General features: G+C 51.2%; 1 protein-coding gene across 3 annotated transcripts in view; it reads right to left on the minus strand.

Moving 5' to 3' along the window:
* DRP2 (dystrophin related protein 2) overlaps window positions 1–27,736 on the minus strand; it is a 49,558-nt gene that overhangs the window by 4,694 nt on the left and 17,128 nt on the right. For all 3 annotated transcript variants that reach the window (XM_007063920.3, XM_043522211.1, XM_037908709.2), the window contains exons 2-20: window positions 26,812–26,965; window positions 17,530–17,663; window positions 16,312–16,468; window positions 15,094–15,214; window positions 11,044–11,312; window positions 10,289–10,435; window positions 9,687–9,765; window positions 8,038–8,098; window positions 7,046–7,107; window positions 6,535–6,609; window positions 5,715–5,916; window positions 5,288–5,373; window positions 4,681–4,838; window positions 4,196–4,362; window positions 2,984–3,095; window positions 2,301–2,437; window positions 1,832–1,897; window positions 665–730; window positions 230–373 (exon numbers count right to left, since the gene is read on the minus strand). In XM_007063920.3, coding sequence (XP_007063982.2) covers window positions 230–373; window positions 665–730; window positions 1,832–1,897; window positions 2,301–2,437; window positions 2,984–3,095; window positions 4,196–4,362; window positions 4,681–4,838; window positions 5,288–5,373; window positions 5,715–5,916; window positions 6,535–6,609; window positions 7,046–7,107; window positions 8,038–8,098; window positions 9,687–9,765; window positions 10,289–10,435; window positions 11,044–11,312; window positions 15,094–15,214; window positions 16,312–16,468; window positions 17,530–17,663; window positions 26,812–26,919 — 2,351 coding nt within the window. In that variant the 5' untranslated portion in view covers window positions 26,920–26,965. The remainder of the gene's footprint in view (window positions 1–229; window positions 374–664; window positions 731–1,831; window positions 1,898–2,300; window positions 2,438–2,983; window positions 3,096–4,195; window positions 4,363–4,680; window positions 4,839–5,287; window positions 5,374–5,714; window positions 5,917–6,534; window positions 6,610–7,045; window positions 7,108–8,037; window positions 8,099–9,686; window positions 9,766–10,288; window positions 10,436–11,043; window positions 11,313–15,093; window positions 15,215–16,311; window positions 16,469–17,529; window positions 17,664–26,811; window positions 26,966–27,736) is intronic.

Genomic DNA, 27,736 nt, shown 5'->3' on the forward strand with positions numbered 1-27,736 from the left:
GCAGACAGTTCTCACATCTCAGTCAAGCTAGACATATTGTGCTGTATCCATCCCCTTCCATCAGTCATTCCCCCCAGCCCCTGCAATTGTTTCCATCGCTCCTCTCTGAACTCCTGCCTGCTCGTCCAGCCCTTGGTGAGCCGGCTAAGACAGTGTTTCTCTGGCTCCTTTCCCCTTTGAACCAACCCCAGTCTCACCTTCTAGCCATGGCTTTTGGCCACACACATACCTGTTCTCATCCTCTAAGTGGGCCAGGATTCTCTCCAGCTCCCCCTTATCCTCTGTGTTTAGGCTGTCCTCGACCTTTGGGCTGCACACCAGCTCTCTGTCTGTGATTGGGCTGGAGTGACGCAACAGGTACTGATCCTCATCCCTGTCACAAAACACCAGGAGGAGATCGGTGAGGGAACTTGAGCGATGGGAGCGCGAGTGGAAGGAACAGCTGTACGGAGGGGTTTTTGTACAAGAGAGGCTGGTTCTGTATTGCTTAGAGCAGGGGAATCGAACTCCTGGGTACAGAGGGTGACTATGCACCACAGATAGGGCAGGACAGATAATAGAGGAGGAGCTTCTCACATGCCCCAGACAGCCAGCCTCAGTATATCTCCCCATGCAAGCTTTGCAGAGAAATACACTCAAAATATAGAGAGATGCATCAACTCACAGGCTATCGTCTGGGGACAAGCTGTCATTAAACAAGGAACAGTTCTGGCTTTCCATCTCCGCGAGCCTGGGGAAACAAAACTGTGTTCATACGTGCCCAGGAGAACCAGTGGATGTGTCTGTATGTTCTATACACCACAGTTCCCGGGGTCTCCTGCAGACGACTAGACTGGACGTCTTCTCAGCTGTTCTGCCCCCAGTGTCCCTGTCACTTTTTTTTGTTCTAAACATTTTTGTCCTTCATAGAAAAAAACTGTAAACATGGGTAGATTGTCCTGAGAGAGATGAGCCCTCCATGTGGAGGCCACCCAGGGCTCATCACAACCAAGCTGCTGTTCCATGTAGCATATGGACTTCAATCCTACCTGGAGGGTGGGGCAGTATTAGGGCACTGGTCTGGGAGACCCAGGGTCAATTCCCAGCTTCATCACAGAGCCCCGGTGTGGCCTTGCCCTAGGCACTTAGGCCCAGATCCACACAGGTGTTTATGCTTCTAAATCACTGATTTAAGTGCAACTGAAGACTAAATACCTGTGTGGATCAGGGCCCTCATCTCTGTGCTCAGTTCCACACCTGGGTAATGGGGACAATAGCACTGCCCTGTCTCACAGGGGTGTTGGGTGGAACAATGCTTTATGGATTGGGAAGCTACAGCAGTGGGGCCCATGAAGTCTCATGGGATGACCTGAGGCAGGTGGCTGGGAACAAAAACCACAAGGGGGTTGGTGAGGGTGTAACTGGCTTGGACAGTGGTCTGGCTTGTCTCTTAGGGGAAGCATGGCAGCTCAGTAGGCCTCTTCTTTAAATACAAAATTCATGAATGAAAATAAAGGTTCCGTAGAAACAGAATGGTCGCATCCCAGCCCAGATTAGCCCATCTGGGCATCCCACTCCAAAGGGGGGCCCTGCAGCTGCGTCACTACCCTTCTTCCCCTCCCAGGACCAGGGCTCCATGTTTTGGAACTAACCTGAGCCAATTTTAGCCACGATCCCTGCCTGTGAAGTGATTTTAGTCAGTGTCGCCTGGAAAGCCCCAGCAGAGGCGTGTGTGGAGGAGGTAGGGAGACTTGGATTGTTGGGGTTACTTCACCCTGCAAATTGCAGAGTGAAGGCTGCACACAAGGCGGATAGGAGACCTCATTGGGCAGCCTGCACCAGCATGTGGTACCTGCTGGCGAAGTGTTCGATCCGGGAGTGGGTATCGGCATGTGGTAACATCGGGGAGGAGGCTGGTCTGGAAGAGACACACACAGGTCAGTGAGGCTCTGTGGTTCCTTACTCTGACCTCTGACTATGAGAAGCTACCCCGGTCCCATTTGGGTCTAGAAGTGCCAGGGACAGTTTGGAGAAGCATCACTCCCGTGAGGTTAAACAGGAGGCTGGAAGCAGCATCTCCACCAAACCCTCCATCAAGGGAGAGCGATGGGAATTCCAGGTCTTCTTCCAAGGCCTAGACACCAATCCAGCCTCTAGAGTGAAACCTGAGCCACCTTCACCCTCTGATCCCTGCAGTGGGATCATTTCCATTTGAATTTCTGCCCCCCTCCCCTGCAACTGGCAGGTCCCCATCTGTGTGTATCTGGGGGGGCGGGGGAGGAGTATCAGACAGGGCTGGTTGGTGCGACAGTAGCACTCACGTCTCACTGAAGTCAGCTTCCAGCACAGACTGGACGGGCAGGTAGCCTCTCTGTGGATGCTTGCTGAAGTACTGCTTGGACCGGAACTTGTTTTTTAGAGTCGTAGCAAAGTCCCTCATGTTCTCACTAGAGGTGGTCTGCAGAGAAACAGACACACCGAGGCTTTAGTGAGTAAGGGGTGGGGGCATCCAGAGGAAAGAAATCCCTCAAGCCCAGCCTCAAACAGGGCAGAGGGGGAGAGTTTCCAGAGCACAGGCCAAAGATGCATGCAAGAATTGTGCAACGAGCAGGGAAGAGCACGAGCAAACAGCTGCACATGGAATCAGGAGTGTGGCTTGTCATATCACAGTGCAAGGCCATGCCAACATGCACAGTATCGGGGACTGTCTCTGCACTTTGCATGAACGGGCTGGAGGGGTAGAGCCTGTGTTTACCGTGACAGCTTTGTAATCAGCAAAATGCACTTGTGTAGGCAGCTTCCGTCACGCACAGGCAGAGCTGAACAAAACATCGGCTAAGCCATTTCTGGCACTGCACAAGGCTACCCGCAGCAGGAGGGGGGTACAGCACTGAATGAAGAGTTTCCTGCAATACCCTATGCTGGCTGCCCTTGGCTCCCTAGCCACGTGAGACAGCGAGTGCTCAGCTCTCCCAGCACGACAGCGGGCACCCCAGCTCCGTACCGGGGTATAGTACTCCATGATGGGATAGTGGAGCTTGTTCCCTTTGCTGGCTCGTCCGGTCAGGAAGCAGGTCTGACAGATATCCACGTTGAACTGCTTCAGGCTGCGGTACCTGGGAAGATGAAGTGCAGTTAGGGAGACGGCACCAATCTTTGATGCTTTGTCTCCAAGCCTCCCGCCCCCAGGGGCTCTCAGCAGGGGACCGCTCTGCGGTAGCGTGTCTGGCTCACACCGTGTGCTCCTCACAGATTACGGCAGCTCTGGTTTTTCTTGTACATCACTGAACCTAAAGCACGGCTCAGAGGCGCTGACCCATTCACTGTCCCCAGAAGCCAGCCAGCTCCCTCCCTCTCTTCCTGCAGGGACAGAGGGTCTCTCCATTTGATATTTGTGGCAGTACCTGTCTGAGGCACTGCTGATATGAATGCCCAAATTATTGACATGGAGGTCAGAGGTCACATCTAAAACCTACTGCAAGTCTAGGGCAAATGGCCTTTTCAGCACAGGGCCCAGCTGTTGACCTGCCCCTGCTGGTGGGGGCCCACCAGTAACGCCTCCAGAATGGCCACAGCCTGCCCAAGTGCTAGACAAACCCGCTCCTGGCAGAGACCTCATCTCCCAGCCTCAGAGGAGAGTGGGTGAGGGTGGGGACCCCACCCCAGCCCCATGGCCCCAGCACACCCTTTTTATTTTAACATGTTTGGTGTAACTGTGGCCCTGGGTTGGCGGCTGCTATCCGCACATCAGGCATGGCCTGGGCAGCGCAAGCTTCCCTCGGATCTGCTGACAGGCCTCTGCCCTACTGGCATGGGAAAGCAGCTCAGTCTCCCTGCTGAGGTAGCCAGCTAAGGGTCCCATAAGTACCTGCAGTTGGTGCTTTGTGATGGTCTCCGTCCAGGGGATAAACGTCTATCAAGTCATTTCACAGAGGTCACGAACTTGACAGCTGGGTCAGCTTTCTGTCACACCCACCCTGAGCCAGGGTCCAGCAGACCGCCTCCAGGAGACCGGGCTGAGGTCCCATTCCACGCAGGGTCCCCACCCTCACCCACTCTCCCCTGAGGCTGGGAGATGAGGTCTCTGCCAGGAGTGGGTTTGTCTAGCACTTGGGTAAGATTCATCCCAGTGTAACCCCACTATCACTGGCTCCTGCAGAGTTCCCCTTGCTCCTAAACTGGCTGCAGGGACTGCACACACAGTTGCTCTTCATACCTGAAGCCTTTGATGGGACACTGTTTGCAGACAGAGCACTTGGTTTGGTGCTTCACCTGCTCAGCAATGGTCACTCTGTGCAGGACAGCCAGCCACACCATGGACTGTGGCTCCAGGTTGGCCCATTCCAGGAACTGGACGACCTCGATCACAGGCTTCCCATTACTCTAAGGAAAGAGGAGAGAGATAGGAGCAGATCACGCTGTGAAACACCATCATGGCTCCAAGCACGGAGCGAGGCAGAGATCTCTGCTAGCCAATACCCGGGGTGGCTCCTGTTCCATCCCCGCATCTCTGTCCCTCTCCCTGCTGAGCTGGTACCATACCCACTTCAGAAAAGGCATGTACGTCACAGGAGGTAGCTCCGACACTGATCTCCCCCGGAGCCGTTCCCAGAGCTGCTGCCACTGCCTCCCTGCCCACTGGATGGACCCCTCACAGGAAGGGAAAAGGCAGAAGGATGCATCGCCACTGACGTTACTTACGAAGCGGAAGCAGCTGCGGACACTGGGCTCCACATTGCTGCCCCCAAACGCCGCCACCTCTCCCAACTGGCGCGGAACCTGAATGGCCTCATGCAGCAGGATACTGAGGTGCCGCTGGTCGCACAGACCGCCGGGATTCGCCACCTGGCCAAAGAGATCTGCCGGGAGATGGCCCAGCACCACAGCAATCAAGAGAACAAGGGTGAGAGACCAACAGCAAAGACACTCCCACTACAGTTGTACAGGTGCGTGCCTACCCCCCACCCCACGGCTGGGGATGCAGCTTTATTTGGGCAAGAGGAAGGGAAGCGAGAGGACGGAGATGAAGCAAGGCTTGGAGCTTTGATCCCGAGACTGACCCTTTGCCACAGCTGAGCTGAGGAGTTCACCCGAGTGTGTCTATATTTGCACTGCAGCATTGCAGTCCCAGCCTACTAATCTAGGACGTATGGGATTCAGAGAAAGAGGGGGAGTCGTAATGCAGAGATTAATCATGGTAGGAGGCTCCCATCAGGCAGGCCTCCTTGCTCAGAAACTTCACTAAGCCCAGAAGCCTCCCACTCCTGCTCTGACCTAGTTATTCCACGGACCCTGGGTGGTGACTCACACTGGAATTTCTCCTTCACCTCTGTGCCACACAGACACGCCATGCCAGTCTTGAAGGACAGCACTCGCATCTTCCCGCTGCGACCGCTGAAAAACAGAGAGGCACAACGCTGAGCCCCTCTGTTCTGCGAAGGTCGTTTTCTTAACAGAGCCCAGTCAGTGCCTGCTGGGAGTTCAACAGCATGAGCTTCCTCCCAGCAATGCCAGCTGGCCCACTGCAATGCCAACTTCTTCCCAGGAGTGCCCTGCCTATGCCAGCGGGGCCCCAGCCCATGGCAGCGTGAGCTTCCTTGCAGCACTGGCCTGGCTGCACCCACCCAAGCTCCAGAAGTGAGGTTCCCCTCCACGCAGTGCCCAGGCAGTGCGCCGGCTCCAGCAGCGCCAGCTTTATGGCTTTGAAAGGGGTCAGGGAAGCTGGGAGCAGGTACCTATCGAAAACGTTGAGCAGCCAGTTGAGACTCATGTCCACGCAGAGCGGCACGTTGACCAGAATGCCCCTCTCCTCCTCCAGCCGCTCATAGAGGGCAGTCAGGCAGTGGATGACCTCCACCACGTCCATCACGCGATCGCTGGGCTGTAGCTCGTGCTCATTAAAGATTTCCAAGGCTGTGTCCAGAGTCACCAGGTCCACTGAGCAGGCCAGGGGCAGAGAAGTGAGGGATTGGAGGAGCAGGGAACAGGGAAAGGAAACATTACAGATCAGAATGAAGAGGAGAGGTATGGACACCTTCTCTGAAGACATCAGTCCCCAACACTACAAAAATACATCATCAAAGAGCCACCATCTATTTAAAAGCCACCTTTCTGTCTGGCATTCTTTCCCCTACTGTGGTTACAGGTAACAGCTAAGATCCCAGTCACTGAAAGATTACAGGGAAGCAGTGTCTCACTATTTTTTTCCATGTGTTTACTCTGGCCATTGGAGAGCACTTTGTGTAGCGTCTCACTGCCCAGCGAGTCAGTTTCCCCTCTTTGTGTTGGCCTTCCACAGCAACATAGCAGAGAAAACGATGTGAAAGCAGAGGAAAATGGGACTGAAAAGCCAAAAGAATCACAGGGGCTCTGACATGAGGGTAGGACTGACCCTACCATTAACATAATTGTCGAACTTGATCAGAGAGAGTTGACAGTCTCATCGAACCAACCCCAAACCCAATCAGTTGCTGCACTCCAACCTCTCCTTGTAAGCACTGAAAGGCTCCCCAGAGCAGGAGGGCAGGAGAGGCAAGGACGGTGTCTGGTACTCACACCGCAGAGCTTTCTGGACACGGCGCAGCTTCATGGCTGTCCGATATGCAGAGAATTTGATGTTGTTCAAATCGGCTGCAAAACAACATGAAAGAATTGAATATAACTGTGGCCTGTGCATCTTCATTCTCAGCGGCAGGGAAAGGAGCACTCACCAGTCACAGACTTTGCAGGGGAAAGTGTCCTTTGAATTAGCACAGAACCCAAGCCAAAGGATGTTGTGCCAATTCTAACAAACAAAAGGATCAATCCTCCGTCAGGGACAGAAGGTGAGGAGGAGCGAGCGTGACAGAAGACAGCACAGAATCACACCAGGTCTCTGCGAGACTCTGGATCCATTATATTGAGGGGAGCTAAGCAGGGGGAGTTCTGCCACTTGTCAGGGTGCACTGGGGGATTGCTCTGAGTCCTGTCGTATAAAGGGCATGGAAAGGAGAGGCTGTGTGAATCAGTGCTCTCCATGGGCTCATGCAGTGGGGTCCCCAAGGGAGGTGCCTAGAGTGGTTCTTACCTAGCGCTTGGTATAACTCGGTCATCTTGGGGTGGTCCCAGCATGTCGTCTGAGCCTGGTGGCTGAAAAAAAAGAAGGTAACCAAATCACTAAACCTGTAAATTAACGGGCAGACATGTGAACAGGCAGACGGCTGCAGCCAGCCATTACCCCCTTTTTATTGCAAAGGGTCCCCAAAGTCTGTGCTGCACTTCCCAGATCGGAGCTCCCTCTGGTCCCAAACCAGGCAGCAGATGCCTGCAGGCCTCTGCCCATCACCTGACGGTCCCGTCCTCCCATCTCAGCATAATGGTGCACAGAGATCCCACATGCTCTCTTCCGGGGGGCGGAGGAAGGGGCAGTGATAATACCAAGGGGATTCCCAGTGCACACAGGCAGGGGTGCATTTTGGTGGCAGGGGGTCCACCCCGGTGGAATCAGGTGTGATGAGTTTGTTCTAACATCACTGTTAATTTCGCCTCCAGCCCCACCTCTTATGGGCTGACTGCTAGGGTCCTTCCTCCTACAACATGCACCCACTACTCTCCAGTGCCCCAACGCCTGCTAACAGCCATTAGGGGGTGCCTAAAAACAGCACTTGCCAAACTACGCCCCCCCCCCACACACACTAACACCCCCCTCTAATATCTGCAAATGTCCCCTCTGCAAAACCTAATGAGAGTCCCCAGAGCTGGGAATCCTGCAAGGGAACACATCTCTTGCCCCAACCACAGCTGAATGTGGGGACCCACCTAGGTTCCTACTTACACCAGAGACTGCCCAGGGAGGATCTCTGTCCAGGGGAGAAAGGACCACTTGGGCTGTGTCTGGTGTGATTGGAAGGCGGTGAGCTCACCGCATGAGATCCTGGAATGGACAGAATTTGTGTTTTGCCCCATCAAGACCACGTAGGTGAATGGGAAAGTCACACAGGGGATGGAAGACAGACAGAGCGCCCCGGAAAGTGAGACAGAGAGACCAGCCACTCTTCCAGCCTCTGACTGTACACTTACTTGATGTAGTACGGCACTTTATTGGGTGAAATTGCTCGTTCCCAGGGAACCTGGACAGAGGCTGCAAAAAGAGACAGATACAGACGTGCCTCTCAGTCAAACTCCTCTCTGATGAGAGATCGCAGCCTACCGAGTGCTGTTCTTGAGAGCAGAGATGAGGTGAGGCTAGGGACGCAGCACTCCTTGTACTGTGAATGCAGAAATGGAGTAACCATCTCTGTGCCCCCAGCCTCGCCCCACTCCTCACAGTTGGCTATGGACAGGACCCTGCCACTGGGACACTGCCATTGCCCCAGGCAGTGGTCCCTGGTCAGTGAAATCCTTCCTCACAAGGTCCATCCTTGAGACCCTAATTTGCATCAGTGTGGGTGGGTGTACTGCACTGGATTTGGGTGCTGGAGGGTGTGTTGCTACCCTCTAATGGCTGGGCCACAGTGTGAGAGACACCTGCTTCTCTGACTCTCATTAGAGATCTCCGTCAGTTCAGGAGAGGCCTGTTTTTCTGGAGCAGAAAGATCAGAATGGACAGGAGCCCTACCATAACTGCATTGGTTGCCTGCAGCACCAGTCATTGTCCGGGGAAAGGAAACCCTTTCACCTCCAGCACCACCACCAAACAGCTCACCTCCACACGGGCACTTTATAAGTACACTACCAAGGTCAGTGCTTCTAAACCTGGCTCCTAAATCCATGTGCAGGCACCCAGGCCAAGTGACCTGCTCTGCAGAGGAGCCGAGCACCCACTAACCCCAGTGATGTCATTGGGAGCTCTGGGTGCTCAACACCGCAGAGAATCAAGCCATTTTTATGTAGGAGCCTAACATCAGATACCCAGGTTTGGAAATGTTGTCCTAAGTGCTTTCCACTGCAGGGTTCGCCATGGTGCCAAGACAGCCTCCTGACAGAGCCAGCTCAGTGACGTGAGAATAGCATCCTGCTTTACAATGGAAAATAACAGGCGCATTCTCACCGCCCTACCCACCACTGTGGACTATGGGAGCTGACTTTTTGCTGCCATCTGTCATCGAGCCCTGTGGAGTCACAGGATTACTGAGTTTGGCACAGCCCCAAGTGCCAACTGGGAGCTGCTTCAGGCTCATGTCACCATGTCTGTGTCATTGAATGGGGCACCACTCCACCTGACTGGCACACGTGGTTAGCAAATACGGATCATAATAGCCTGGAGAGCTGTCTCCTGCATAAGGGCTTGTCTCCAGAGAGGGTTAAGATTCAGGGAACAAAGACCACTTTACTTCCAAACAGGAGCATCCACATGGGTTTAAAGCACTCTCACTGAAGCCAAATGACTTCACACTTTACTGGATTTGTCGTATTTTTCCTGAGTGTCCCCATATAGACAAGCACCTAAATCCTGTACCCCGTCGGTGTCATGGTGCTATCAACCTTGAGTAATGCCATGTGTCACTTAGGAACTGCCACTCGATAGTGCCTCTTTCAAGCTGGTTATTGAGGTTGCCCTGGCAGAGCTAGGCCAAGGGGAATATGTCTCTGGGGGAAATCTTGTGTGGCCAAGGCAGTAAGAAAGGCAGGCAGGTGTGAATCTGTACAAAGCAATAGACACAGTGCTGAGCTTCTCCAGCCCGGGGAGTATCTGATGGTGAGGACACTGGGAGGATCTGCTCACGTACTGGAGAGGAAGTGCTGGGAACCTGGTCCAAAGTCCCGATGGGCATCCTGGAGCTGCTTCAGGCGTTCATTAACCGAGGCCTGGGAGAAGGGGAAACTGGAACTTAAAAGTGAACTTCCCCAGGACTTCAGCTTTTAGACAGGCCAGGAGGCATTGCACATGTACTAACATGGCACTGCAATGCACCACCCCTCCCGCACATCCACCACCTTCCTGGATTCCTATCCCCCAACAACCAAACCCTCCTGCCCACTCCTTCGCCTAGCTAATTCTCAGTCCCCACAGGCCAGATCTGCACTATGGCTCCACTGAAGTCACCTGAGCTGCACCCATTTACGCCAGCGGAGAACCTGCCCCTATGAGCCTCCGTTGTGCCTTGTCCCTCATGTTGCTTCTGTTCTCCAGAATCCCACTGCAGACTCACCACCTCCCTGTCCCAATGGCCTGCTATCTCCGTCTCTCTCAGAAAAGGCTCATTCAGACCTATGACCCCAGATCTCTGTTACCCTTGTTGCACTCTGACAGCCCCTTCCGCATAATGTCAAACTACTGTTCACAAGGCACCCAACTTCCCTACTTTGCCCCCACATTGCCCCTTCCTACCTGCAGTTGTTTCCATCGGGTGTTGATCTGCTCCAGAGCCCGGGAGTTCTCCATGGACAGATGCACATCTGAGATAGCAAGCTGGTGTGCGAGGTCATTAACTAGCTTCACCCCGTCCTTCATGGGGGAGAGCTCCTCTTTAAACAGCTAGAGCCCCCATCCCAAAGAGAAGAGACACAAAGTGGGACAGAGAGAAAAGCCACTCACCTTACTCTTTCATTGTAACATCACTAGCAATGCTCTGATGCTGGCCTGGGTACACCAGCAGCTGGCATTGCCTGGGAGAGTGTGGGTGGGTGGGAATCATTGCTTAACCCTCCTTTTCTGAGACAGCTAGAGCAGCAGAAGGAACCCAGCAAGCCAGACTGAAGATGCACACACTAGCACTACGATGGAATTGAGTCCCCTTGCTTGGGATACTAATCAGATCCCAACTAGTAGCCAACAAGAAGAAGAGTCCTATCCAGAGAGTGCCTGGTTTGAGCAGGGTACAGTGAGGGGAATATGCTCCACTGGAGAAGACCTCAGGATTATCTATCCCTCCAGACATCACAAGCCAAATTTGCCCTATCAGTCAGTGGAGTCACCACTAGCGATGAACTGGTCCCTCTGGTTTTATCGGTGTCCAGACAGGATTTTGGCACAGTCCTATTTGGATAGTGACTGTATCAGACTGCATGATGCTGTCTTACTGGAGGAGATCCTGGAGAGACACAACTGGTCTCCCTTAGGGACAGAGAAAGGGTGAGATGTACCTTGGTTGCCTGGATGTGCTCTGGTAAGGCATCGATAAAGAGGTCCCCAATGGGCTCCCAGGTTTCTCGCACACTCTCGGCCTGGTCCAGTGTTGTGCTAAGCTCCTCCATGGCTCCCTTGACCTCCAGCAACTGCTCCAGTGTCCGTTCAATGTGACGGTGCTGGTCAACACAGCGGGCAGTGAGCTTCTCCCACAGCTCACTGGCCACATTCGCCTGCTTCCAGACAAAACGGCTGATGTTCTGGATCCTCTGCCTTGGAGAGACATCTATGAGAAAAGCAGAAGGGCCACAGTGAACAACCAGGAGATCCCAGCCACAGCAGGGACAGCCAGTGCAAGGGTGGGGTGACAAGAGGAAGAAAGATGAGAAAGAGAGGAGAAGCCAGGGAGAATTGGGAAGAGGAAGAACAAAGGACAGAGAGAAGGGAGAGAGGAAAAAGAGGACAATTTCAGTACATGTCATAGAATCATAGAAATGCAGGGCTAGAAGGGACCTCGACAGATCATCAAGTCCAGCCCCCAGCGCTAAGGCAGGGCCAAGTAAACCTAGACCAGCCCTGACAGATGTTTGTCCAACCTCCTTCCCAAAAGCCCCCAGTGATGGGGATTCCACAACTTCCCCTGGAAGCCTATTCCAGAGCTTAACCACCCTTGGAGTTCAAAAGCTTTTCCTAATATCTAACCTAAACCTCCCTTGCTTCGGATTAAGCCCATTACTTTTTGTTGTACCTTCAATGGACATGCAGAACAATTGATCACCATCCTCTTTAGAATAGCCCTTAACATATTTGGAAACTGCCATCAGGTCCCCCCTCAGTCTTCTTATCCAAAGACTAAACATGCCCAGTTTTATTAACCTTTCCTCCAATTTCCCAGAACTGGACACAGTATCCAGCTGAGGCCTCACCAGTCCCGCATAGAGCAGGACAATTACCTCCCAGTACGACACTCCTGTTAATACACCCCGTTAGCCTTTTTAGCAACTACATCACCTTGCTGATTCATATTCAGCAGTACTACCATCTAGCCAGTTATCTCCCATTTTGTAGCTGGGCATTTGATTTTTCCTTCCTAAATGCAGTACCTTACCCTGGTCTTTTTTGAATTTCATCTTGTTGATTTCAGACCAATTTTTCAATTTGTCAAGATAGTTTTGAATTCTAATCCTGTTCTCCAAAGTGCTTGTGACCCCTCCCAGCTTGGTGTCATCCACAAATTTTATAAGCATATTCTCCATTCCATTATCCAAGTCATGAAAGTATTGTCTAGTACTAGACCAGGACTGACCCCTGCAATACCCCACTAGATACACCCCTCCCAGATTGAGAGTGAATCATTGATAACTATTCTGTGCATACGGTGTTTCAACCACTTGTGCACACACCTTATAGTATTTTCATGTAGCCCACATTTTCCTAGTTTGCTTATGAGAATGTCATGTGGGACCGTTTCAAAACCCTTACTAAAATCAAGATATATCACATCTACTGCTTCCCCGCATCCCCTAGGTAAAAATAACCCTGTCAAAGAAGGAAATTAAATTGGTTTGGCATGATTTGTTCCTGACAAATTAATCTAGCTATTCCTTATAATCTTATCCTACTCTAGGTACTTACAATATGATTGTTTAATAATTTGTTCCAGTACCTTTTCCCTGTATCAAAGTTAGACTGACTGGTCAGTAATTTGCCAGGTCCTCTTTGTTCGTTTGTTTGTTTTTAAAGATAGGTACTATGTTTGCCCTTCTCCAATCCTCTGGGACCTCTCCTGTCCTCCATGAATTCTCCGCAATAATTGTTAACAGTTCTGAGATTGCTTCAGCACCCTAGGATGGATTTCATCAGGCTCTGGTGACTTAAACTAGATGCATTCATCTAAATATTCTATAATCTGTTCTTTCTCCATTTTGGGTTGTGTTCTTTTCTACTTGTTGTTAATATTAGTTATGTTGACTATCTAGTCACCATTAACCTTTTTAGTGAAGATTGAAGCAAAATAGGCATTAAACACCTCATCTTCCTTGATGTCAGTTACTAGTTCTCCTTCCCGGCTAAGTAGAGGACCTCCACTTTCCTTCATCTTTCTCTTGCTACTAGTGTATTTAAAGAACCTGTTCTTGTTGTCTTTTATGTTCCTTCCTAGTTGTAACTCACTTTGTGCCTTAGCCTTGCTGATTTTGTCCCTATACACTTGTGCTATTATTTTGTATTCATCCTTACAATTTGTCCTTGTTTCCACTTTTTGTAGGATTCTTTTTTGATGTTCAGGTCATTAAAGAGCTTCTGATGGAGCCATATTAGTCTCTTACTATTCTTCCTAACTTTCTTCCTATCAGGATTGTTTGCAGTTGTGCTTTTAATATTATCTCCTTGAGAAACTGCCAGGCAGCTCTCCTGAACTTCTTTATCCCTTAGATTTTCTTCCCAAGGGACTTTACCTACCACGTCTCTGGGTTCTGCTTTTTTTAAATCCATCATCCTTATTCTGGTGCTCTCACTCCTGGCTTTCCTTAGAATCATGAAATCTATCATTCAGATCACTTTCACCCAGGTTGCCTTCCCTCCTCAGATTCATTCCTCTTTCAGCAATACAGCTCAGCCTCTCCCGCTGCCATCACAAGCTTCCTGCTTACCAACATCCGTCTGATCATGGCCGGCACTCACAAGTGATGGCTTTGGCCCATGAGGCTAAGCTATTTTCCAAGGAGCTTGCCTAACAGAGTATCAGGGTACAGCATGCACATTCCATTGGACACAGTGACCCCGCAGCCAGCGCTGCTACATCCCAGCCAGGAGCTGCCGGTCTGACAAAGGACCTTTGAAGGACTGCGCCCACCAGTAGCTTCACCTGTGGTACCAAGGTGAGTACTCCGCTGAAGGAGTCAAGATGGCCCTATTGCCTTTAAAGCACAACTCCTGAATTCCTTCCCCAGGCAGAGACAGCCCCTCAAGTTACAGGCAGCTTTGCCTGGGCCCATTAATGTGAGCGGAGCGTTATCCCTGTTACACAGATGGGGAAACTGGCGCAGAGAGAGATTAAATGATTTACCCAAGGTCACAAAGCAGGTCAGGGGCAGAGCTGAGTGCCAATCAGTGTAGGGAGCCCAGCGCTCAGCAAAGGGGCCCTATTATTGGCCAGGCCAGATCACTTCACTCCTCCTCCCTATCAGCGGGGAAAGCACAGGAGCTGCCAGGACCCCACACAAATGCTGGGAGTGGATTTGTACCCTGTCCCCCGGCCAAGAGAGGAGCAGCGATTGGCAGAGCGCTTCTTCCTTCCCAGCCATTGTGGGTGGGGCTGGAGGAAGAGAGGAAACCCCTCAGAGTCACCAAGAAAAGGGAGAGCTCTCCACCACCTCTGGAGGGAAGAGGCCATGGCTTCACATAAGGGGTGTGGCTCAGTTGAAGGGCTGGGACAAGAGTTCATTTTGCAGGCATGCTAATTAAATCACTGTTCAATGCCCTCGTGTACCATGTTGCATCTCTCTAGGACGAGCCACACACTGTGCTCCATCACACCCCGTGCTTGCTGTGTGCCTCACCCCGCCACAAAGTAGCATGACATAGGATATGTCCACGCTGTCCTCGGAGATGTGATGGCAGCACATGCAGACATACCCAAGGCTAGCTTTATTTGAGCTAACTTCAGTATCCATAGCAGTGATGTGCTTCAGTGCAGGCTAGCCAGCCCAGTAATGATCTAAGGTCCCAGGCGGGCTCATAGAGCCTACGCCAAAGTTCGCGCTGCTGCAGCTTTGCTGCTATTGCTACCCAAGCTAGGGAGATCAAAGCAAGTATGTGGACAGGTGCTGCGATCACCCCTACGATGGCAGTGCAGGCATACCTATGGTGACACATGGAGTGCCAGTGCCAGGTAACACTGTGCTATAGGACTGCCCGTTCAGTTCATTCATGCTGCACTGCGGTACACAATGCCACATTGCCCCCTGCCCATCTCCTCTCTCAGAACGATAGCATGCAGGATCTGAGAGCTAGGCCATGCTGACATGACGACAAGGAGGGGGATGAGAGTGAGAGGCTCCACAAACCTTTACTTTCAGAATTGGGTTCCTCTAATTCCTCGAACGGGTGCTGGGAAAGGAAGGCCTGCGCCGACTCCAGGACGGAATAAATATATGGGCCCCGAGACTTCACCTCTTCCATGAAAGCCTGCAGTGGGGAGGCACAGCATGACAAAACAAAGGCTGAGTTAGAGAATTGAAAGGCTCCTTCCTCAACCAAGAACTGTGCAGTGAATTAGTCGCTCCAGTGCACAAGCGAACTACCAGCACGTACCTGACATGTTAAAGAAGCTCCGCCTCAGAAGATGGTACATGAACATCTTTAGCATACAAAGGAAAGTTAATGGATAAACAGCCCTGGGATTGAAGGAAGATCCCACCACACGGAAGGAGGAGAGAGATTTGGTGAGATCTGTAGATCAACAGTGTCTCTGAAATAGGGAACTACTGGGGCGTTCTGGGCCATGAATTATTAAAGGAGAGGCATTCTGATCATGGCCAGTTTGCATCGTAGGTCCAGGGAGAAGGAAACGGTCCTTTGTAAATATTTTAAATACTTAGTCCTGTCACAAGTGCAGGGGCCGGGACTAGATGACTTCTCGAGGTCCCTTTCAGTTCTATGATTCTCCTGAATCAGACGGGATGACATTGGTTAATCAGAACTGCTATGTGCTGTAACACAACAAGGATTCTCACATCCCCGTCATTGTGTCAGCTAGAGAGCTAAGTCAGACAGATGACCCAAACTGGTCTCTCGGATCCCAGCAAGCAAGCGTCAGGATCCCCATGAGTGTGGCAAAAGAAAGGCATCTGTCTGTTTGAGAGCTCGGATATTGCAGCCAGTTGGGAAACAGGAAATAATCAGTGCCTGAGGCTCAGCATCCAGTTCTGTGATCTCTTCATAGATTTAACTTTAAATCTGTAATGCAGATTTACTTTCTGTCATTTACACTAAATGCCTCTTCACTTTCTAAACTGGACTGATCCTATCTATTATTCACTGGGGAAAATACAAGCCGGAGCTTTTCAGAACGTTGGATCCACCTCATAAGGGAAGGGGAAAGGTGCAAGTGACAGCCAGCATACTGGCCCCAAACATAAGTCACAGGGGAACCTGCAGGTACAGTTGTGGGCAGAGAGGCCAGGTCAGGTATCCAGGTTCCATGCCAAGGAACCTGGGGCGGGAGCTCATCCTAGCTGGTGAGTGAGGATAGGGCTCTAGGGAGTGTGTATCTGGAAACATACCGCGTGCGTCTCTTTTTCCTGCTGTACCAAGAGTACATCTCCCCGGAGCGGCAGCTGTGCAGACAGCTCTTCATCCTTCTGACCCAGCCAGTCTATGATCTCCTGGAGGGGGAGCTGCAGCTTCCCACTGTGGTCTGAAAAGGCCTCCAGACGAGCCCTGCACCAGATGGATGGGAACACAACAGTTATAGAGAGCAGACAAAAAGGATGAGGCCCAATGGGAATTCACCACTTTTCAAAAAGGGAAGAGTGGACAGTGCACTGGGCCCCTGCAGCCTGCGGCTCAGAGGGCACAGCCCAATCTCACACAGTGTGTGCCTTCTGCCCTGAGGAGAGGCAGCCAGGCTAAGGGAAAACTTTCCCTGTCCAGTGACTAAAGAATGGCTATATCCTGCACTGGTGTCAGGAGGGAGGAGCTCCCTCAGCCTGTCCCAGGTGAGCATGCACATGGATGATGCCCTGGCCTCACACGCAGTAGAGGATCCCCTCCATGGGAGATTTCCAGAGGCTCAGCATTAGAAGTATTTGCTGGTGTTAGCAGGGGCAGGTGAGAGGACTCCCTTAAGCTGTTTCTGATCTCCAACTGTGTAGTGGGGGAGAGCAGAAGAACCTGCCTGGACTTGTGTGTATAAACAGCCTGAACTCCAGCTATGCCTATATTGGCAGAGACTTGGCTATACATTGTAGCCACCTGGACCATTTACAGGATGTGTGTGTTAAGGCAAAGCACAATTAATATGCCCCAACTGAACTCTCAGTGATGCTCGCGGTGGATCTGCAACTACAGAAGGCTGCAGAAAGGCACATGCTCCTAGAGGGGTCTGGAGGGAAGGGGCAGGCCACAGAGGAAGGTGATGTGAAGGGAATGGGTTCCTGAGTCCTTATCTTGGACAATAAGAACACACACACACACCCCTGCTTGAGGACTGGAGAGAGGGGCAGAGAGAAAGCAGGAATGGATGGGGAAGAAGAGATAAAGGGACAGGAGGAAATAAGGGGAAAGAAGGAGTGAGAGCACAAGCAAGGGCAAATGAAAACACATTTCAAGCAGAGGAAAAAAGAGTCAGTGACTCAGAGATTTGTCTCTGCTTTAGAGGCCAAGAGGGAAAACTGCTCCAAGGTCACGGTGAACTTGGGTGGCAAATGAACTGAACAAGATCTCCAGCAGGCAATCCCGGGGCAAAGACCAGCAAGCTCACTTCACATGGGGAGTCCTACCGAAGGCTGTGGGATTTCTTTTTGATTTCATTCCAACAAAGATTCATCTCCAGAGGTGCCTGGGGCCTGAAGGCACTGCTGGAAGCTTGCTGGGTTACACAGGGCGCTCCTTCACCATCTTCTGCTGCTTTAACCTAGGTGGAAACACAAACACCTGACACACTGTGTCCAGACACAGGATGTCTAGTGGCTAGAGCACATGACTGACTGCTGCTCTCACCTCTGCCACTGACTCACTGTGTGTTCTTGGGCACAACCCTTAACATTAATGTACCAGCTTCTCCATCTGTACAAAGGGATTGAAATGCTGGCCTGCATCACAAAAGATCTTGAGATTTTGTTAAGGATTTAAAACACTTGAAGGATGTTCTATCAGTGTGACATATTATACAATGATCAGCATCTACAACACTGCAAGGGGATGCAGGGTTTTTACTCTTGTGCTCTGTGTGTGTGTGTGTGTGTTGTTTTTGGTTTTTTTTTTTTTTTGCTGGATTGAGTCAGAGTTGCTCAGCTGTGTGGTATAGACTCCACACCACTCTACATGGATATTCCCCTTCATCTTAAGTGGCTAGAATTTGTGCTTTTGGAGCACCAAAGAGGTACAGGCTTCAAATTCTGTTCCTGCTGCTGCCATTAAGTTCTGAGCAGCCCCAGTGTGCAGCACAGTGACAACCAGGAAGGTGTAGGTGATCACGGATTTGTTACAATATTAATGGCCCTGGTTGTGCAGCCTGAGCTACCACAAAAAACAGACTATAAGCTCCCACCTGCTTCACCTGTAGAAGATTGCAGGTGAGAACATTCTCTGGCAGTCCAGGGGCCCAACTTCCAGAGACTCTGCAGCTTCTCTGCACCCACTCCAGAAGGAAGAGAGCGCATGCGTGTGAAAATTAGGGAGAGACTCAGAATTCCAGTCATCTGAAGAAAGGAGATCACACTATATGTCTTTGCATTCAGCGTGCTTTAAATCCAAGGATCTCAAAGCGCTTTACAATGAGGAATGTAGCCTCAATCCCTTGGGAGGAAGGGAAGCATTATCGACACAGACTGGGGGGAAAGTGGGCCATGGCAGGGAAATGATCTGCACAGTGAGTCAGTTGCAGAGTTATGAGATGAACCTAGTCTCCTGGCTCCCACTCCAGAGTTCTGATCGCTAGACTGCTCCGTCCCGTGACAACAGCAAAGACTATCCTACTTGCCAGACACACCAACAAACAATCAGAGGGAGGCATGATCTAAGTGCAACACAAACACAAACACTCTCACCATTGTGTGTTTGGGGTGCATGGGTGGAGGGCTGGTGTGTGACCACAATGGCAGCTTGCTGCCTGTTGTCAAAACACACAAACATTTACCAATTTCACAGGTGGGAAGTTGCTGTGTTTTGCTTGGGAAATCACAACCTTTCCCTCCAGTTCTAATTTGTTGACAGGGCTCAGAAGTGATAACAATTAACATGCATTAGTACCTTTCCACCCAAAGTGCTTTCCAAATGATCAGTACAGGAATCACTTCACTCAACTGGAGTGCAGCCATCTCTGAGGGGAGTGGCAGTTGTTTGAAAGAGCACAGCTACCCTGTAACAGTTTTGAGCGAGGAGGGGACCATATGCTAATGGCACAGAAGGAAAGACAGGACCAGGCAGAACAGACAAGAAATTAATTCAGGGCAGTGACACAGTAGGTCATGATCACAATGGTCCCTTCTGGCTTTATAATCTATCCAAAGGGGGTTTTGCCAGGTCACTAGGGCTATCACTTCTCTACTCCCCAGAAAAGAACTGGGAGGTACTTAATGATCACAGTGGGGGCAGAAGCATGTTTTATGTTTCACCCAAAGCACGTTTAATTTTGTGCCCCTGATCTGCCATGTCATTCCAGAGAGCATCCCGAAAATCATCAAACACAGAGTACAGAGGAATCCTAGACATGAATATCATAAATCATTCACACTAACGCTGCCTGTATACTGAAAGTCAATACATTTCTTGTGCAAATACTCACGCTGCCAAAGTAGGTTAGCCCTGCGTGGCCATAGCCACCTCCTCTGTCCCCAGGGAGATTGCAAAAGGATCAGGGCCAATGGCCTTTCTCCCTCTGAGGGGTAAACGGAACTGCGTGGATATAACTCCACGGGAAGCGTGATCCTCTCCAGCCTAGTTTAGGAAAAGGGTAAAAGTCCATGATGCCTGCCACTCACCGATTATGTCCTGTAGATGAGCCAGAGGGAAAGCAGCCATGCACTGGCCAGGTGTGCAACGCCTGCTCCCCCAGAACAAAACCCCTGCAGGTGAGTGGGGGAAAGCAGCGCTTCCACATCGAGGACCAGTTCCACTGGCTGCAGCTGCCGAGGTGGCAGGCCGGTTGGATCCTTCTCCCTCCAGACGTCAGATGCATGTGAACAGCTGTATTTTTAGATGTGTGTGCAGGCACACACACACAGAGGCTGTGGAGCGCGTCCCCTACCTGTGCAGAGCCAGGGATCCATGGTGTGGCTGCTCACCAGCTGCACAGGAGAGAACATTGTCCCCCTCTCTTCCCAGTGCCATCACCCAGCACCAGGCAGACAGCAGCAGGAGAAAGGCAAGCAGCACCACAGGGAAGAGAAGAAGGGTGGAAGGGACCAGAGGGCGGGCAAGGAGCAGGATGGGGGGGCTGAGAGGAGCTGCTGCCCTGTTTACTGACCCCCCAGGAATCTGGAGGGAGGCGGCGGCAGCAGCCGCTCTGCCAGTGAATCACAGCTTTGTCCGGGTGGAATTCCAGCTCCCTCCAACCTGCCTTAACCCCCACGGGTACCACGGCAGCTGTCTGTGTGTGAGGGAGGGCAGGGTGTCACCAGGAGTCACCCTGTGCACACGTGTGTGTGACAGGCACTGATGGGGGAGAAGGTACCACAGCTAGCCACGTTCAAAGAAATCACTGCACATATAAGAGAACACAGCGCTGGGCAGGGCCACCCCGGGTAATAGCAAAGGTGGCACTGTACAGGGCCGGGGCCGAGGCCCCTGGGTAATAGCAAAGGCAATGGTGCAGCAGCCCTCAGGTCCTCTGGTTACTGCAAATGGAGTGCTGGGGTCTCAGTGTTTGTTCGTCAATAGACAAATTCCTGAAGGAATAGTCAATGCAAGCTTTTAGTCCCCTAGACAGACCCGGGGCGCACCTGGGGGCTCTGTCTGAGTCCCATTATGGTGGGAGAGGACAGGGTGCGGGGGGAGCATGGGAGGTGGAAACAGAAACTCCTCAAACTCCATTATACGAGAAGGAGGGCGGGAGGTTACACTGAAAGAGCCACAGGGGTTCCCTATTGCTACCAGAAACCCTGTCAAGAGCCTCAGTGGAGAAGCATCTGCCCTGGCCCACACCTCCTGGACAAGCCATGAGCTCACCTGGGTGAGCCCCAGCAGAGGTGTGCATCACAGTGATGGCCAGGGCCTGCCTTAGGGACAGAAGGGGTGAGAAGGGGAAGCCCCTCTGCAGATTCAGCGCTCCCCTCCTTCACAGCTGGGACTCCCTGGGCCGGACTCCCTCACATGTCAACATCAACATTCCTGGGCTTGGCTCACACCCATCTGCACCAAGGGAAAACATCTTGTTTTTGCCAAAAGGATTTCGTCCCCGTTCCCATCTGTCTCCCACAGAGTTCTCTGGAGTTTCTGCAGCTCGGCATTGTTTCCATGCTCAGTTCCACCTACAGGAACACTATGAAAAAGCTCCCTGTATCTCTCCCTCTTCCCATTGGTCTCTCTCATTCTCTCTCTCTCTCTCTCTGCATGCCTGCCATCTCTACCCATTTGTCCCCTCCTCCCTCCCTCTGTGCTGGGCTGCCCTTTGCAATCAGGGGGCTCTCACACCAACACGCTCTTCAGTTTTCACCAACACAGTGGGATCCCTGGACTCTGAAGCCAAGACAATAGCGACGCCAGCAACCCTGAGTAAGGCCCGTCCCAGGAAGGGGGCAGACAGTGCACGGTATTTGGAGGGTGGAAGGCAGAGCTGCTATTAAGATCGCTGCCCTGCAAGCAGAGCAAGCCAGTGGCTTGGCACTCTGCCTGCATGTGGAGTTAAATACTCTAGCCCTGTGCAGCACAGAAGTCAGGAGAGGCTTTGGGTGGGTGATTATAAGCCCAGAGCAATGAGTGCCCCTCACACACCCTCTCTCCAGTGCAGCTGCTGATTGCTGCAAGTGTCCCTGAGGTTGCCCTTGCCTCTGTCTGTTTCCCTGCTTATTCCCTCTTCCACTCCTGTACCCCCACGGAGAGTCAGCCCGACCCACGGATAGCTCCTCAGCATGTTCATGGCAGGCAGGAGGCAGTGGAGGTTGCTGCTCAGCTCACTCTGCTCTCCCTCCAACCCTCTGCTCCTTGTTGAATCTGCTGGGTCGTTTATTAACCCCCTTACACACTCCTGGTAATAGCTACATAACAGCCACCCCCTCCCCATAAACACTGACTCAGAACCAGCAGGGAAAAGTCACGGGCTCATCTGTGAGCCCCGCTTCCAGCCTGGGAACTGGCTCAGACAGACAGATGCCGGTTTCTCACACTTCCCCCAGCTTCTCTCCCCTGAGCTGCAGATCTCCATGCTGGGGCAGCCAGTGCAACGGCAACACACGGTGCTGGGATCCAGCCCCAGACTCAGCCATCCTGAACTCCTTGGAGCCAGCAAAAAACACCTGGGTGTGCTGTAGAACAGTAGTTCTCAACCAGGGGTCCAGGGCCCTCTAGGGGGCCTCGAGCAGGTTTCAGGGGGGCCTGCAAGCAGGGCCAGCATTAGACTCGCTGGGGCCCAGGGCAGAAAGCCGAAGGCCCACTGCGTGGGGCTGAAGCCCAGGTCCCTGAGCCTCGTCAGCTGGGGCTGAAGCCTGAGCAATGTAACTTCGTGGGAGCCCCTCTGGCATGGGGCCCCAGGCAATTGCCCTGCTTGCTACCCCCTAATGCCAGCCCTGGCTTTTATAGGCAGAAAACCAGTTATGGTGGCACAAGTGGGCTGTGGAGTTTTTATATCATGTTGGGGGGCAGCCTCAGAAAGAAAATGTTTAAGAACCTCTGCTGTAGAAGAGGAGTGCTGAGGCCAAAGGGGGCTTGCTTCCCTCAGATCAGCACTGCTGTTTCCACAGGGAGCTGGTCCAGCACTCTTCAGCCAGAGGGAGAGGGAATGGAAAGGGGCAGTGAAGGGCGGAAGGGAAAGAGCCCTGAAGAGCCTCTGCTGAACCTCCAGATCAGACAAGCAATGCAGGCTCTTCTGTGCCTTCTCCGCCATCGGCTGGGGTCTTGGATTAACTGGCTCGTTCCCCTTTTGCAGGCAGGACAAACTGCCAGCCTTGGCTACATTCAGCACAAGAAGTGCCAGGCAAACACACATCCAGTGAGCACTGACGCAGTATCTGAGGGACACGCAGGCCATGCAGGTCAGAAACCCCCTTAGGATGGCTACTGGCCCCAGCCCATCCAGCCAAGAATAGCACAGGCCTGCTCCTAACCAAAGACCTGGGATTTCCAAAAGGGCCGAAGGGAAATAGATTCTGCAATCCCACCAATATTGCCAGCCCCAAGTGTTCAAAAATCATAAGGCAGGCCCCAAAGAATCATGAGATCAGCTTAAAAATCATGAGACTTAAAAACAGTTGGATTTTTTTTCTTTGCCTTCTGAGCCTTTAGCACCAGGGTCACATTTTCCACCTCTTCTCTGCAGAAACTTCCTTTTTTAAAAAATGATAGCTGAATTCCTCCTGCCCCTCAAGTCACATGCATCCAGGAGCTGGGACTTCAAGAAAAACAAATATTGCGAGACTAACCATCAGATCACGAGAGATGACAACAGAGACCCCCTCAGCCCCACCCACCCACACATCTCCACACACGATTTTTGGTGGTGGAGGTTTGAAACCCAGAACTGATCCCAACACTGCACATTGTCACTCAAGCCCATCTCTTGTTTGTGAAGCACTGTGCATCTGGAAAGTGCTATATGAGTAGAACATGCTAAGTAGAAGCTGGGGGAGATGGAGGAAATAACATCCCCACCACTAACAGGAATGTAGGAGGTGACACTTTGCTATAAATATAGAAGTTTGGCAACTGTCACCAAAACTCTGAATTGAAAGAGAAAAAGTGTGATCGTTAATGAGCCCTGGCACTCTTAGAATCATAGAATATCAGGGTTGGAAGGGACCTTAGGAGGTCATCTAGTCCAACCCCCTGCTCAAAGCAGGACCAATGCCCAACTAAATCATCCCAGCCAGGGCTTTGTCAAGCCTGACCTTAAAAACCTCCAAGGAAGGAGATTCCACCACCTCCCTAGGTAACACATTCCAGTGCTTCACCCTCCTAGTGAAAAAGTTTTTCCTAATATCCAACATAAACCTCCCCCACTGCAACTTGAGACCATTACTCCTTGTTCTGTCATCTGCTACTACCGAGAACAGTCTAGAGCCATCCTGTTTGGAACCCCCTTTCAGGTAGCTGAAAGCGGCTATCAAATCCCCCTTCATTCTTCTCTTCCGCAGACTAAACAATCCCAGTTCCCTCAGCCTCTCCTCATAAGTCATGTGTTGCAGTCCCCTAATCATTTTTGTTGCCCCTCTGCTGGACGTTTTCCAATTTTTTCACATCCTTCTTGTAGTGTGGGGCCCAAAACTGGACACAGTACTCCAGATGAGGCCTCACCAATGTCGAATAGAGGGAAACGATCAAGTCCCTCAATCTGCTGGCAATGCCCCTACTTATACATCCCAAAATGCCATTGGCCTTCTTGGCAACAAGGGCACACTGTTGACTCATATCCAACTTCTCGTCCACTGTAACCCCTAGGTCCTTTTCTACAGAACTGCTGCTTAGCCATTTGGTCCCCAGTCTGTAGCGGTGCATGGAATTCTTCCGTCCTAAGTGCAGGACTCTGCACTTGTCCTTGTTGAACCTGATCAGATTTCTTTTGGCTCAGTCCTCTAATTTGTCTAGGGACCTCTGTATCCTATCCCTACCCTCCAGCATATCTACCTCTCCTCCCAGTTTAGTGTCATCTGCAAACTTGCTGAGGGTGCAATCCATGCCATCCTCCAGATCATTAATGAAGATATTGAACAAAACCGGCCCCTGGACCGACCCTTGGGGCACTCCACTTGATACCAGCTGCCAACTAGACATGGAGCCATTGATCACTACCCGTTGAGCCCAACAATCTAGCCAGCTTTCTATCCACCTTATAGTCCTTTCATCCAGCCCATATTTCTTTAACTTGCTGGCAAGAATACTGTGGGAGACCGTGTCAAAAGCTTTGCTAAAGTCAAGGAATAACACGTCTACTGCTTTCCCCTCATCCACAGAGCCAATTATCTCGTCATAGAAGGCAATTAAATTAGTCAGGCATGACTTGCCCTCGGTGAATCCATGCTGACTGTTCCTAATCACTTTCCTCTCATCTAAGTGCTTCAGAATTGATTCCTTGAGGACCTGCTCCATGATTTTTCCAGGGACTGAGGTGAGGCTGACTGGTCTGTAGTTCCCAGGATCCTCCTTCTTCCCTTTTTTAAAGATGGGCACTACATTAGCCTTTTTCCAGTCGTCCGGTACTTCCCCCGATCGCCATGAGTTTTCAAAGATAATGGCCAATGGCTCTGCAATCACATCCGCCAACTCCTTTAGCACTCTCGGATGCAACGCATCTGGCCCCAGGGACTTGTGCTCGTCCAGCTTTTCTAAATAGTCCCAAACCACTTCTTTCTCCACAGAGGGCTGGTCACCTCCTCCCCATGCTGTGCTGCCCAGTGCAGCAGTCTGGGAGCTGACCTTGTTCGTGAAGACAGAGGAAAAAAAAGCGTTGACTACATTAGCTTTTTCCACATCCTCTGTCACTAGGTTGCCTCCCTTATTCAGTAAGGGACCCACACTTTCCTTGACTTTCTTCTTGTTGCTAACATACCTGAGGAAACCCTTCTTGTTACTCTTAACATCTCTTGCTAGCTGCAACTCCAAGTGTGATTTGGCCTTCCTGATTTCACTCCTGCATGCCTGAGCAATATTTTTATACTCTTCCCTGGTCATTTGTCCAATCTTCCACTTCTTGTATGCTTCTTTTTTGTGTTTAAGATCAGCAAGGATTTCACTGTTAAGCCAAGCTGGTTGCCTGCCATGTTTATTTCTTTCTACACATTGGGATGGTTTGTCCCTGTAACCTCAATAATGATTCTTTAAAATACAGCCAGCTCTCTTGGACTCCTTTGCCGCTCATATTATTCTCCCAGGAGATCCTGCCCATCAGTTCCCTGAGGGAGTCAAAGTCTGCTTTTCTGAAGTCCAGGATCTGTATTCTGCTGCTCTCCTTTCTTCCTTATGTCAGGATCCTGAACTCAACCATCTCATGGTCACTGCTTCCCAGGTTCCCATCCACTTTTCCTTCCCCTACTAATTCTTCCCAGTTTGTGAGCAGCAGGTCAAGAAGAGCTCTGCCGCTACTTGGCTCCTCCTGGAGGAACCAGGAAATTGTCCCCTACACTTTCCAAAAACTTCCTGGATTGTCTGTGCACCTCTGTATTGCTCTCCCAGCAGATATCAGGGTGATTGAAGTCTCCCAAGAGAACCAGGGCCTGCGATCTAGTAACTTCCATTAGTTGCTGGAAGAAAGCCTCGTCCACCTCATCCCCCTGGTCTGGTGGTCTATAGTAGACTCCCACCACGACATCACCCTTGTTGCTCACACTTCTAAACTTAATCCAGAGACTCTCAGGTTTTTCCTGCAGTTTCATACCGGAGCTCTGAGCAGTCATACTGCTCCCTTACATACAATGCAACTCCCGCACCTTTTCTGCCCTGCCTGTCCTTCCTGAACAGTTTATATCCATCCATGACAGTACTCCAGTCATGTGAGTTATCCCACCAAGTCTCTGTTATTCCAATCACATTATAATTACTTGACGGTGCCAGGACTTCCAGTTCATAGAATCATAGAATATCAGGGTTGGAAGGGACCTCAGGAGGTCATCTAGTCCAACCCCCTGCTCAAAGCAGGACGAATCCCCAATTTTTGCCCCAGATCCCAAATGGCCCCCTCAAGGATTAAACTCACAACCCTGGGTTTAGCAGGCCAAAGCTCAAACCACTGAGCTATTCCTCCCCAATTCCTCTCCCTGCTTGTTTCCCAGGCTTCTTGCATTCGTGTATAGGCACTTAAGATAACTCGCTGATCGTCCCTCTTTCCCAGTATGAGGCACGAGCCCTCTCCTCTCGCGTTCTTCTGCTCGTGCTTCCTCCCGGTATCTCATGTCCTCACTTACCTCAGGGCTTACCTGAGATTGTGAGTGGGTGGTGCTGCTATGATGTGACTGGTCTGCTATATGCCACTCATGACATCGTGGGAGGGTGTAGGAGCATCCCTGCATGACCATTGGCTGCATCAGAACGAAGGCTCATGGGGATGGAGACTTCTCTGGGCAAAGGCACCTGAAACACAGTGTGAAATCCACTGGATCAGCTCTCAGGTCTCACTGTTCAGGAGAGCTGGCTGAGCTGCAGGGAGAAAACTAGACACACAGGCCTTGCCATAAGAGGACAAACCAAAGGTCTACCTAGCCCAGAAATCTGTGTCCAACAGTGGCCAGTCCTAGATGCTTCTCAGGAAGGCATATATCCTCCACAATGCACTCACTGTACAATACTGAACCATGGAGGGAAAATTCTTCCTGACCCCACCTGCCAGATCAGTTTCTGCCCTTAAGCATGAAGACTGAAAGGCCTTGTCATTTTTATCATAGAGTTAGTGTCACTGAAGATGCTATTTTCTTGCTCATATAAACATCAAATCCTTTTTGTAAGCAATTTGCCTTAACAAAACCCTGTGGCTGTGAATTCCACAGATTATACTACAGCATGCAAAAATGTCTTTTCTTTGGACTATGACAAGTGAGACAGAGAGCTATAGAGCTTAGCGGGAAAGGGGGAGGAACCAGAACTGTCATGGGCACTAAGCACTGTTGCCATTTACCCTCAAAGATTTCAGAGGGACAGGAATAATAAATACATCCTGTGTTTGGAAGGAAAATTGATTGTAAAGCCATACGTCTAGAGCTCTAGACACAGAGACAGACAGACAATATATATAACCCATCATGGGGTCATTACTGCTCCAAGAAAAAGGCATTCGTAATGGTTAACTCTGGTCTCTCACATATTCCACTAACCTCACTCTTTTCTTCTGGCCATTGTGCTGCTTCT

Source organism: Chelonia mydas, chromosome 9, assembly GCF_015237465.2.
Source record: "Chelonia mydas isolate rCheMyd1 chromosome 9, rCheMyd1.pri.v2, whole genome shotgun sequence".
Taxonomy (NCBI): domain Eukaryota; kingdom Metazoa; phylum Chordata; order Testudines; family Cheloniidae; genus Chelonia; species Chelonia mydas.